The sequence below is a fragment of the Equus asinus genome, chromosome 8, assembly GCF_041296235.1.
Source record: "Equus asinus isolate D_3611 breed Donkey chromosome 8, EquAss-T2T_v2, whole genome shotgun sequence".
NCBI lineage: Eukaryota > Metazoa > Chordata > Mammalia > Perissodactyla > Equidae > Equus > Equus asinus.
Window position 1 is genome coordinate 87,780,302 of NC_091797.1, and position 13,404 is coordinate 87,793,705.

The 13,404-nt window shown below is 46.7% G+C and overlaps 1 protein-coding gene across 15 annotated transcripts in view; it reads right to left on the reverse strand.

Annotated features, from left to right (window-relative positions):
• Positions 1-9,227: 9,227 nt before the first annotated feature.
• GIT2 (GIT ArfGAP 2) overlaps positions 9,228-13,404 on the reverse strand; it is a 47,986-nt gene continuing 43,809 nt past the window's right edge. For all 15 annotated transcript variants that reach the window (XM_070516249.1, XM_014867768.3, XM_014867766.3 and 12 more), the window contains 2 exons: positions 13,130-13,193; positions 9,228-12,612 (listed from right to left, as the gene is read on the reverse strand). In XM_070516249.1, coding sequence (XP_070372350.1) covers positions 12,400-12,612; positions 13,130-13,193 — 277 coding nt within the window. In that variant the 3' untranslated portion in view covers positions 9,228-12,399. The remainder of the gene's footprint in view (positions 12,613-13,129; positions 13,194-13,404) is intronic.

A 13,404-nucleotide genomic window follows, 5' to 3' on the forward strand; every position in this document is an offset into this window, starting at 1 on the left:
TTTAACTTAATTTTTTTAGAGCAGTTTTAGGTTCACAGCAAAATTGAGAGGAAGGTACAGAGATTTCCCATATACCTCCTGCCCCCACACATGCGTAGCCTCATTTGTCACCACCATCCCCACTAGAGTGGGACATTCTTTAAATTGATAAACCTACATCGACACATCATAATCACCCAAAGTCCATGGTGCACATTATGGTTCACTCTTGATGTATATTCTGTGCATTTGGACAAATGGACAATGACATGCATCCATCATTATGGTATCATACAGCGTATTTTCACTGCCCTAAAAATCCTCTGTGCTCTGCCTATTTGTTCTTCCCTCCAACCCCTAACAATCACTGATCTTTTTCATTCTCCTTATTTTCCTTTTCCAGAGTGTCATATACCTGGAATCATACAGTATGCAGCCTTTTCAGATAGGCTTCTTTGACAGGGTAATATGCATTTAAGTTTCCTCCATGTCTTTTCATGGCTTGATAGCTCATTTCTTTTTAGTGCTGAATAACATTCCATTGTCTGGATGGACCACACTTTGTTTATCCATTCTCCTACTGAAGGACATCTTGGTTGATTCCTAGTTTTGGCAATTATGAATAATGCTGCTAAAAAGATCTGTGTGCAGATTTTTGTGTGGACATAAGTTTTCAGCTCCTTTAGGTAAATACAAGGAGTGTGATTGCTGGATCATATGGTGAGAGCATGTTTAGTTTTGTAAGAAACCACTGGAGTTCTTCCAAAGTGGCTGTGCCATGTTGCAGTCCCACCAGCAGTGTGTGAGCGTTCTGGTTGCTCCACATCCTTGCCAGCATTTAGTGTTGTCAGTGGTCCACATTTTGGCCATTCTAATAGGTGTGTGGTAGTATCTCATTTTAATTTGCATTTTCCTGATGACAAATGATGTGGAGCATCTTTTCCTATGCTTATTTGCCATCTCTGTATCTTCTTTGGTGAGGTGTCTGTTAAGGTCTTTGGCCCATTTTTAAAATCAGGTTGCTTGTTTTCTTTCTTTCTTTTTTTTTTAAAAGTATGCTTTTTGGTGAGGAAGATTGGCCCTGAGCTAACATCTGTTGCCAATCTTCCTTTTTTTTTCTCCCCAAAGCCCCAGTACATAATTGTATATCCTAGTTGTAAGTCATTCTAGTTCTTCCATGTGGGACGCCGCCACAGCATGGCTTGACAAGCGGTGTGTAGGTCCACACCCAGGATCTGAACCAGCAAACCCTGGGCTACCGATGCAGAGCATGTGAACTTAACCACTTGGCCACTGGGCTGGCCCCTGCTTGTTTTCTTATTGTTGACTTTTAAGCATCTTTGCATATTATGGATAACAGTCCTTTATTAGATGGGTCTTTTGGCAGATGTTTTCTACCTGACCTACTATATTGGCTAGAACTTCTAGTACGGTGTTGAAAAGGAGTGGTGTGAGGGGACATCTTTGCCTTGTACCTGGTCTTAGTGGGAAAGCTTCAAGTTTCTCACCATTAGGTATGATAGTAGCTGTCATTTTTGTGTAGTTTTTTTTTTTCTGCGGGAAAGATTCACCCTGAGCTAACATCTGTTGCCAGTCTTCCTCTCTCTTTGCCCCAAAAGATGGTCCTTTGAAAAGATCAATAAAATCAATAAGCCTCTAGCTAGGCCAAGAAAAAAAAGAGAGGATACAAATTGCTGGTATCAGAAATGAAGAGGGGACATCACTACAGGTCCCTTAGACATGAAAAGGATAATAAAAGAATACTATGAACAACTCTATGCCCACAAATTTGATAACCTAGATGAAATGGACCAATTCCTTGAAAGACACCATCTGTTAATATTCACACAAGAAGAAATAGACAATCTGAATAGTCCTCTATCTATTGAAGAAATTGAATCATGTTGCTGGCTTGTGCCTCCTGAGACAAACTGAGCATTCTGGCTTATATGTACATTTCTTGCTCCTTCTGGGGTGACAATACAAATGGGGTTCTTTGGGCACTTCTGCAGAGTGACTTGGCCTTTGCCAGTTGTAACCTGTGGAGTACCAGCCTTTAGGCCCAGGCCTCTCGTCACCACCCAGGCCCTTCCTAGGTGATGTGAGCCAGGCCTCTGGCTTCCGGCACCATCAACTCCTGGATCTAGTCTAGACTCATATCCACCACCACCTTGACATCTCCAGTATATGTCCAAAGGTGCCTCAAACTCTGTGCAGCAAGACTATGAAATGCTCTCTCCTAAACTCCCATCATTAGAAAAAACAGCAGCAGCCATCTGGCCCTTCTCCAGTGTGCTCAGATAACTGAACGGCACCACCATCTATCCTGCCAGCTGCAGGAGCCATGAGCCGAGGGGCACTGAGTCCTGCTGCTTTGACCTCCTGAAATCTCCGAGTCTATCCACTTTGCTCCCTCTCACCACCATCTGTGACGGCTACCACTGTCTTCTGTCTGAAGTCAGCCATCCACCTCACTTTTTCCTCCATCCTGCAGAGATCTTTCACAGACACATACCTGAAGTGGAAATCTTCCACCTTCTTCAGTGGTGTCCCTCTGCACTTAGGACCAAGACTCAAATGCTTTCCTGGCCTACCAGGCCCATACCAGCTGGCCCTCCAGGAGACCCCCATCCCCCGAATGTGCCACACTGCCTCCTGGTCCAGGAAGTAGAAGTAACAATCAGATCGGTACAAAGATGTTCCTCACAGCATTATTTACAGAAGCGAAAGTTGATAGTGTAGATGTTCAACACTGGGAGGCTGTTTGAATTTGGCATATTATGCAGTGCATTAAAATGAAATCCTTGAAAATTTTTTTTAAAACTTCTGGAGAAATGTTCATGCTGTGTTAAAAAGTTGTTCAAAAGCGTATTTATAATTTCGTTTTTAAGGAAACAAAATGTTACTCTGTGCTTATTTCTAAAGGTTGGGATAATGGGTATTTTTAATTTGGGTGCTTTTTTTTTTTTTTTTGAGGAAGATTAGCCCTGAGCTAACATCTGCCAATCCTCCTCTTTTTGCTGAGGAAGACTAGCTCTGAGATAACATCCATGCCCATCTTCCTCTACTTGATATGTGGGACGCCTACCACAGTATGGCTTTGCCAAGCAGTGCCATGTCCGCACCTGGGATCCGACCCAGTGAACCCCAGGCTGTTGAAGCAGAATGTGTGCACTTAACTGCTATGCCACCAGGCCGGCCCTGGGTGCTTTTCTATATTTTACAGAGAACACAACCTTTGAAATGAGAGGAAAATGTTATTTAAAAAATAAAGAAAAAGGGGACCCAACCCCATGGCCTAGTGGTTAAGTTCAGGGCCCTCTGTTCCAGCAGCCCAGGTTTGGTTCCTGGGCCCAGACCTACACCACTTGGTGGCAGCCATGCTGTGGCAGCGACCCATGTACAAAATAGAGGAAGACTGGCACAGATATTAGCTCAAGGCCAATCTTCCTCAAATGAAAAAAAGAAGATTGGCAAAGGATGTTAAAACAAGGTGAATCTTCCTCAGCAAAAAAATAAAAAGGCAAATACTAGAGATAATTAAAACCACCAGATAATACTAAACTAAACAACTCAGCCTCTGTTCCTTAAGGAGATAATTCCAAAAATTAAGGACCCATTCCAAAATATGGGTGTGGGAGGTTTCTGGTCAGAGCACAGTCCTACAATGGTCTCGGGGGGCCCTCCCCAGGACCTTGGTCACTGAACAACTTAGATGGGTGTTATGCAAAAAGCCAATTTCAGGGGTCATGTGCTGTATGAATCCATTTATATAACTTTCTGGAAAGGACAAAATTATAGAAATGGAGAAGAGATTTGTGGTTGCCAGAGGAGAGAGGGTGATTCTAAGGGGACAGCAGGAGGGAGAAGTCTGGGGAGGCAGCAGGTCTGTGTCTTCATTGCGGTGGCGACAGGAACCTACACGTGTGAGACAACGGCATAGAACTACACACACAGGAGTGCGTGTACATCTGTGATGTGACTCAGGTCTGTGATTGTACCAATATCGTGTCCTGACTGTGATACTGTATGACAGTGATGTAAGATGTCACCATCGGGGAAACCGAGTGAAGGGTGCAGGGGGCCTCTCTACTACTTCTGCAACTATTTTGTGAATCTGTGATTATTTCAAAATAAAACATAATAGTAATCTAGAGTAGGGGAGGTTTCTTAAGACACAACGAACACTAACCAAAGGAAAAGATTGACAAATTTGACTACATTAAAAAAGCTTATCTTCAAAAGACACCTAAGAGAGGAAAAAGACATGCTCCAAAAGGAAAAGGATGTTTGTAACAGAAAATCAACAAAGGACTAGTGATCAGAACATTTTAAAATCTCCTATGAATAATTTAAAAAACAGACATAGAACCTAACGGAAAAAAGGGTACACATCAAACAGGCACTTCATAAAGAGGAAATGTAAACGACTAATAAATGTGGAAAAGCACACAACCATATTATTAAGCAGAGAAAGTAAATTAAAACTACAAGATACTACTACAAACCCACTGGGTTGGCAAAATTAAAACAGCGTATTACATCATATTATGGAGATGCAGAACAATGGGAAATCTCATATTCTGCTGGTACAACACTTGGGAAAACAGCATGAAAACAGTGTTACAGGGTTGGAGATGCACAGACTCTATGACCCAGGACTTCCACGCCTAGGTGTATATATAAAATGGAGTCATATATGCATCAAAAGATATAATATTCATAGCAGTTTTTTAATAAGAGCCAACAACTAAAAATAACTCAAATGCCCATCAATAAAATACCAGATAAATAAACTGTGGTGCATACATTCAATAAATACTACACAACATGGAAAAATGTGCTAACTAGAGGTGTGCACGTTGACCTAGTCGAATCTCACCTTGTTGAGGGAAAGACAAGAATACATCAGAAGGGTTCCAGTTACATGTTTGGAAACAAGCAAAACAGAGCTCTTAGAGACGTGCACACACGTAGTGAACCAAAAGCAAGGACGCGATTAGCGCTGAAGTCCACGGGAAGGAGGGGCCCCCAGGCCTTCTAAGGGAAAGGCAGTGTTCTCTTTCTTGACCTGGGTGGTGGTTACACCGTGGTCACTTTATAATTCTACGTGGATGTGTCAGATACATTTCTGTATTCAGAGTTCACAATGAGGGGGAGGGAGGGCAAATAGAAGCATAGGGGTGAGGAGAAGGCTGCTGGCCCAGGGTTCTGATGCCCCAGCACTTAGAGGCCGGATGACCCCTTTGAGCCCAGGTCTTCATTTGTGAAATGTGGAGAATGGCGATGTATGGATGTGATAAGATAAATACAGAAAGCACAAAGCTCAGATGGCCCTATTTTTCCTGCCAAGGCGATCCACCACACCCCCGGAAACAAGCTACCTATGGTGAAGCGCCCTGACTGCCGTTGGACTCGGGCAGGATTTTCACCTTTGAACTGGAAGAAGCAAGTCAGACTCAGGCTCCACTCCTTCTCCGAGTCAGGCTTCCACCCTCGGTGGGGGGAGCTCTCCCCCTCCCCCTACTCTGGGGATGGGGTGGATCCCCCTGTGGGGGGCCATGCCCTGAGAGGAGCCCTCCTGCTTCTAGCAGCAGGTACAGGGCTGCTCCTTCTGGAAGGGCTGACTTGGGGCGAGTCCGCATGCCATGTGGATTCTGTGACGTCCCTGCGTTGTTGAAACAGTTGAATTGGGCAACGTTCTCCATTCATAGATCAGTCTATACAGAGTCACAGAACAGTGGTTACCAAGTGTCTCATTTTGAAACAGGCAGAAAAGAGAAATATTTGCAGCAAAAATAAGGAATTGGAAGACAAAATACAAATCTGGCCACCCAGGTTCTATCCCTTCAAGCCCTCACAGCCCCCAGATGGGCAGAGGACCACACAGAGACCAGCATCCCTCCTCCTGAGTCTGCTCCACATCTCCCTCCCACCTTACCTCTGCCGAGGTGGTGGCCGTTCCGTGCCCTATTCTGTTTCGTCTGCGTCTGCCACGTTCCTCCACCCTCCTCATCCCTGATGGTCCGCGCCATGACTAAGAGCACAGGTTCCATGCTCCGACGTGCTCCACCACCACCAACTGGACACTCAGGGCGAGCCTCAGTTTCCTTGGCAAAATGGGGGTAGTTTCAGTTCCTCCTTTATGAAATTGTACTTAGCCCAGCAGCGGCACTCAGTGAGTGCTAGTATGAACCCAGGCCCTCTGGTCTGAAAGGAATATTGTGGGGTGGCATGGGGAGTGAGGGAGAGGTAGAGAGTGAGGACCTGGAAAGGGGAGGGCTGGAAGAGGGAAGCAGACAGCAAAACGTGGTGCAAGGGGAAGGCTAAGAGAGCAATCTCAGATCCCGGAATGGGGTGGGGGTCCAACCTAGATTTCAGAACCTCCCTGTCCAGGGGCCCGCCTAGTGGTGTAGTGCTTAAGTTCGTGCACTCCACTTTGGTGGCTTAGGGTTGGCAGTTTCGGATCCTGGGCTCGGACCTACACACCGCTCATCAAGCCACACTGTGGAGGCGTCCCACATACAAAATAGAGGAAGACTGGCACAGGTGTCAGCTCAGCAACAATCTTCCTCACCGAGAAAACCCTCAAGAAAACAAACTTCCCTGTCCGTAACATGTTCTGGGGCTTGTGAGGAAAACAAGACCTGGAGGCAGATGGGGCTTAGAGGACAGAACCAAGAGGAAAGGCCAAGGCTAGGGGTGGGGTAGTTACTTGGGGGTTCTGAAAGGGAAGGCAGGTGGAGAGCTGGCCCGAGGGGAAGGGCAGGACACAAAGAAGTCCATGCTACAAGGGCCGGGGAGCATGGGGGTTAGTGAGGAGCCTGAGAGAGAGGAGAAGCGAGGAGATGAGTCCCTGGAAGGGAAGGTGCTGGGCAGGGGTGAGGGATGAGAAGAGGGATTTTGGGGGGAGAGTGTCCTGGCGTGTCTAGACAGCCCGGGGGCCTGGGAAGAGAGCAAGTCAGGAAGCTGTGCAGCAAGAGTCTGGGTGTGGGAGGGAAGATGGCGGTGGGGCAGGAAGAAGCAAGGGTTCACGCCCGCACACCTCTCCTTGTCCCCAGCAGCCCCTCCCCTGGGGACCTGCTCTGCTCTGCTCTGTGGTGAGCTGACACGTGCCCCCGTAAAGCGGTGAAGGAGTCTGTCCCACCTCGTGTGGCTCTGGTTTCTGGCTTGGTGGCCAGCTGGCAGAGGCAGGGACCACAGAGTCTCCTCTGCCTGGCATCTGTGGGCACTGGGACTGGCTCCTGGACAGCCTTGCACACCAGCCCGCTGGGCAGCAGGTTACCCTCAGGCAGTCACCAAGCTGTCCCTGAGGTGAGGCTGTCCCTGCACAGCCCCATGGGTGGAAAAGCGCTGTTCACGGTGCTTGGGACAGTCCTTCCAGTTGGTCATTCAACAGACGCTGGAAGGGTCCCGGTGCCCAGGGCTCAAGGGTGAGACATAGCCTTGCTCAAGGGCCCGTCTTAGGGGTCACAAGCCAACTGTGCCCCATTTATCCCATAAAGCCATTTATTCACATAGTATCACATCACCCATGGGCCCCACCAGCCCCGCTCTAGGGTTTCAGGGGAATGTAGCCACCATGCAGCTTCGCCTCCACACACAGGCCACATTCTGACACTCCCCAGTCACAGACCCCACTGGGATCATGAAAACCCAACTTTGCCAATTAAGAGGAAGACAAACTGGACAAACAGTAACTCACATGCTCCCCCTCATCCTTCAACCTCTTTGAGTGTCAACTTCCTCATCTGTAAAATGGAACAACTCCTGCTTCATAGGGTCGTAGTGAGGATTAAAGGAGTTGAACCCAGCACGGTGCCTGGCACAGAGTAAACAGTTAACAGATGTTAGCTGTAATTATTATAAAAACATGTTTAAAACCAGAAGACAAGGAGCGCATCGGGGGGTGGCTGGGGCAGCCCTGAAAATGTCCACAGCAGTGCTTCTCAGAGTGTGGTCTCTGGACCAGCAACATCAGTATCCCCTGGGAACATGTTAGAAACGCAAACTCCCAGGCCTCTCCCTAGAGCTGCTGAATCAGAGATGAAGCAGAGGCTGTTTCAGGGAGCACTCCAGGGGCTGTGATGCTGGCTCTTTTGAGAACCGGTGCCCTGGGAGGCGCTTCTGAGTGTGATGGGTCTGACCTGCTGGTTCTGGTTCCTCAGACAAGCTGGATCACCCAGTGAGGATGCACCTTCTTCCCCAGACTTCTCGCTTGGAAAGGCACCTGTGATGGCCAGGTCCTGCCCCACCTTCCTCTGTCTGGGCCCCAAGTCACCTCTCCAGAGGACAACTGTTGGGCAGTGGGAGTGGCCCTGATGAAGCCAGGTATAAATCTATACTCCACAGTCCCCCATGTGAACCTGCACGAAGGGCCTTGCTCTGAAAGTTAAGACAAAAAGCCCAGGGGCCAGCCCAGTGGTGCAGCAGTCAAGTTCACATATTCCGCTTCTCAGCGGCCTGGGGTTTGCTGGTTCGGATCCTGGGTGCGGATATGGCACCGCTCGGCAAACACCATCCTGTGGTAGGTGTCCCACGTATAAAGTAGAGGAAGATGGGCATGCATGTTAGCTCAGGGCCAGTCTTCCTCCTCAAAAAGAGGAGGATTGGCAGTAGTTAGCTCAGGGCTAATCTTCCTCAAAAAAAAAAAAAAAAAAGCCCAGTCACCATAAGAGACTGAACTACAACCTGATCACCTGGTAAGAGGAGGTGAGGGCCTCTGTGCTAGGTTGGCTTTTGCTGAACTTAAAAAATTAAACTTAAGGGGCTGGCCCCGTGGCCGAGTGGTTAAGTTCGCGCGCTCCGCTGCAGGCGGCCCAGTGTTTCGTTGGTTCGAATCCTGGGCGCGGACATGGCACTGCTCATCAAACCACGCTGAGGCAGCGTCCCACATGCCACAACTAGAAGGACCCACAACCAAGAATATACAACTATGTACCGGGGGGCTTTGGGGAGAAAAAGGAAAAAAATAAAATCTTTAAAAAAAAAATTAAACTTGAGTAAACACATCATGATACAATGCATGGAACTGATATCCTGATGCAGGATTTCTCTTAAGCAAGCTATCTGCTAAGCAGCAAGGAGGGAGAAGGCCTTCATTCCTGTAAACTGATAGAGCCCCCAGGGCAGAGGCATACTCAATACTGTCTCATTAAAGATGCGGGTACCGAAGGAGAGCCTTCTCGAAACTTTGACCAAGCATCTGGAAACATCAACTAATTGATGAGAAACAGAATTACCGCAAAGACACTTACGGAGCCTGTTTATTGCATAACGAGCAGGCACAAATTCCAAAACCATTTTACAACGCTTAAAGGGTTGTACAATAATTACAGAAATAAAATGTACAATAAAAATGGAAAATAAGAATAATGGGTGACATGGATAAAACACATCTGGATAAAAGGCATTTCATTTTTCCTATGCAGCATTTTCTCTTGTAAAAACCAAGGTGCCCTTCAATTGGGACAAGGAAAGAACGTACGTTACATGATTGGGAAGTTCACGGCCGCGGTGGGGGACAAACATGCCAGTCTCACTCTTAAATCGCTTGAGGAATTGGATAACAGCTCCTGAGTTGTGCGTTTACAGTTCCAATTTTATGAAATGCTGTATTTGATCTTTGGGCCCGATTCACTGTTCTTTGGCAAATAAGAACTATTTGCATTCCGAGGCAGAAGATGAGTGCAGTTAAAGGAGCTTAGGGGTGGAGCTGTCTCCTTCACTTCAGCAAGTGCCAGTTTCATAAAGTGCACCTCGTCCTATCAGCTTTGGGGTGGGGGGGGGGGACTGAGAATAAAGGGTAAAAAAATGACCTTACAGAACGCAGACATTAGTGCAAGGTATGGAACCCATGTGCAAAAGGCGGCGAACAACGGTTCAGACAAGGTGCGATTTGCCAACAGGACCAGAGAACCTCCGACACGGATCTCAGATGAGGCTGAGGAAACGCGCAGAGCACTTCAGCAGAAGGAAGACTTGCAACCCTCCTATCACCGCGTGTCACTCCGCCTGGGAGCTTCTTTCTGGACATTTGGCACTGTGGGTTAACAGAGCAAACTTCTGTGGTGTCCTTACAACTGAAAATGCTTTGTTGGTCCCCACATTCCTTGACTTTCTCTAGGGGCACAGAAGCAACGTCCTCCATCGCAGGTCCTCAAGCGTTCAAGTGAAGACACTTCACCCACCGCAGACGACTCATTATTCAGTAGCCCATCCTCCTGGGGAGGCCAAGGGCACCAACTCAGGACTGCCGCTGGGCCTTTCCCAAGAACCCAGAGGGGCCCAACAGGAGGGTGGGTGCTTGCAAGAAAGAATTACAGCTAAGCAGGTGCAGCCGGCAGGAAAGGTTATCAGAGGGTGCTTGAACTTAAGGTAGAGACATCCTCGGAGAAGGCAGCCCCTCAGCACCCGGCAGGAGCATGGCACTTAGGGTTGTGCAGACAAGCAAGTGGACGAGTCTTCTGGAGATGTGGACCCTTTCCCCATGCTACTCAGTGTAGCAAAACACAACAAGTGTCCACACACTGTGACTCAGTAAATCAAACACCATCGTGGTGCTCCTTTCATGACAGCATACGGTCAAGCTATAAAGGTGTTTGTGAATCAAACAGTTCTGTAAAGATACAGGCTTATTTAGCACGTATGTAGGCAACTTTGATTATTTTGACTTCCTCACATGTGTGAATGAGCACTATGGGACAGAATATATGGGCAAAATGAGGACTAACAGTAATTTGACACAGGGTAGGGCAGCCATGTTGCAAGTAAGGCTCAGAGGCTAAACCAGGCATGATGAGGAAGGCCGGCCCTCACACGGCAGTTTACAGGGTCCCAGGGCAGAGGCTGTGAGCAGGAAGCCTAGAGACACAGGTAACCCACATGTGTACTGGGAAAATGTTTAGATCAGTCGTCAACACTTATAAACAAAGAGATGGCACAAAAAATATCCAAATTTCTAGTGTCTCTTGAAAAATCAAAGCTCTGGCACTCCAAGCCCTTTTCCACATAGCAGGTGAGTGGAGCTGGGCAGCTGCTGTCCCTATTGGGTGTCCATGGGCTCCCCTGCTGTCCCCGCCCCCTGCTCTACACCTGGCCCCTTTCATTCATCTACATCACTGCTGTCCGGCCCCTCTGGTCAGGGTCTGAGCCACAGCCACACAGAACTGCTGCAATAAGCAGGGACAGGAATATGCTTGAGCAATCACAAGACAGGTCTTTTTAGTAACTTAAAGACCAAGCTCAGTCTGTTTCAGAACTTCAACCTGTACTCCTTCATAGCTTTGGGATAGCCAGTAGTCTGCTACAGCACACTCTCTAAGGAATTCTTGAAAGCTGTTGTCTGATTTTGAAGTACCAGCGAGGTAACAGAGAAGAAATGAACTCAGATGACTGTATAACTCTTACCTTCTAAGAAGTCCTCACAGGTGACGAGATACGAGAAGCAGGGCGTGTAAGAAAGCTTTCAGTGGTCAAAGGAGTAACCCAGTTTTGGATGAGAGGTACAATACAATGTCAGGGGCTAGATAATTTCTCTTCCCACAATTTATGGCAGTGACACCTGAATGGGGCGGTACAAAATGAGTTATGGCCTGTGGGACTCCTGCTCCTCTTTGCCGCACATTTGGAATGAAACGTCTGCTTTCCTGGGTTTAGGGCAGAGTGTGGACTATGCGTGATAACGCAGTGGTGCTCCTACCTGGACATGGCTGAATGACACACACGTGGAGGACGAGTGCTTATCTGATGCCGTGGAGACTTCAGGATGGTAGCAAAACAGACAGAAGACCAAGATAGAAAAATTAAATAAAAGAAAATCTAACATGATAGAACAGTCAAAAGAAATGGAGCAATTCATTGTTTCCTCCCAAGAGAGACTGTCACACTATTTTTAGAAAGTGGTAAAGTCCTTTCTCTACATACATGCTTGGAGATGCCCCAAACTTAGAGATTCTTGCAGTAGGTTGGAAAATTCGCTTATTGCACAATGCTTGGTAGGGAACAGATAATGGTGATTTTTTTTTAACTTAACTCTCTCAAGAAAACGTTCCACTAAAAATCTCATTTATAGTTTTAACCATAGGCAGGGAGTTTTAAGGGACAGAAAAGTTCTAACAAACTTGAAACAATGAAGCTATGCTTTTGGATGTCTATGATCATTAACTCAACAGTCACTGACAGCACAACACAACATCAGAAAATAAACTGGCGAACAGGCAGAAAATAAGGCAAGTGGGTTAAATTAATAGTGAAAATTTGTTAGAAAACATGCAAAAATAATACTGAGTTTTTTAAAAAAAAGTTTTAAACTTTCATTAAATGTTTGTTTCTGTAAAAATCAGAAGAGTTCCAGGTCTAAATTTGAACCGGACTTTAAAAAGCCTAGAAAAGAGCAGGGCCAGCACTCCACTTCGCCGCTCAGTTGTTGTTCTCTTTGGTGGTGATGGTGACCAGCTGTTTGGCGGCCTTGGCGATGTCGTATGCACACTGGATGACCTGCTGCGTGACCAGCTGGATGTCCGTGGGTGGGCTGGAGTCCCCCGGGAGGGTCTTCTTGCATTCTGACTGGAGTCGGTAGGCACTGGATGTCAGTAAGCGTAGGGAAGTCCTCACCATGTCGGACTTGGGTTTCTAAACAGAAAAACAGCCATTCGCTGTGAACTGCAGGGCGACATACAAGAGCAGGGACAAGCGTTCTTCTGAAAACCACTCAAGCTGTTCCCCAGTGAACAGCAGTGTTGTCATGCACCTTGTCAATGGGGGTGCTTGGAACGCTGCAAGCTTTGCAACCCACAGTGTGGGAGATGCCAAAGTGCTCTGACTCAAAGGTCAAAGCTCACGCAGTATCCTTTTAGTAGTATGAGCTATGCTGAGGTAGGTTTTGAAAACTATTACTCCACTTGGGTGAAATGTTCCAGATAAAATTATATTCTGTTATGCTTTGCCTTTTTAGCACTTGGTTCATACATTCTTGTCTTATTAAAAACCAATATTCATGTAGAGCAAAGCTATTTCAATGCCCTATATGACTGCTTGCATATTTAAAACTTTATGCTACAAGAAGGTTAAATATAATATAAAAATCATAAAGAAATTTATTGCAGTTCATTTAAAAGGATCTGAAGGAAGGAAGTAGGAAGTGACTTACTTTGGGGAATAATGCTGCCATTTCTGTAACAGCTACATGTATCCTCTCTGAGCAGGGAATATAACTGCAAGAATATTGAAGAGGTTATTCAAAGAGAGTGAAATAAATAATCTCTGAAAATAAATCAGAGGTGGAGAATACTCTGGGGCTAGAATAGGTTCCATTTATATTTCCATAAGGAAGGGGCTGAGGCCATGGCCAGCCCACTGTGGATCCCACACTAACAGAATGCACTTGGTTATAAAGCACAGTCCCCATCCTTTCCTGAAAGTTCA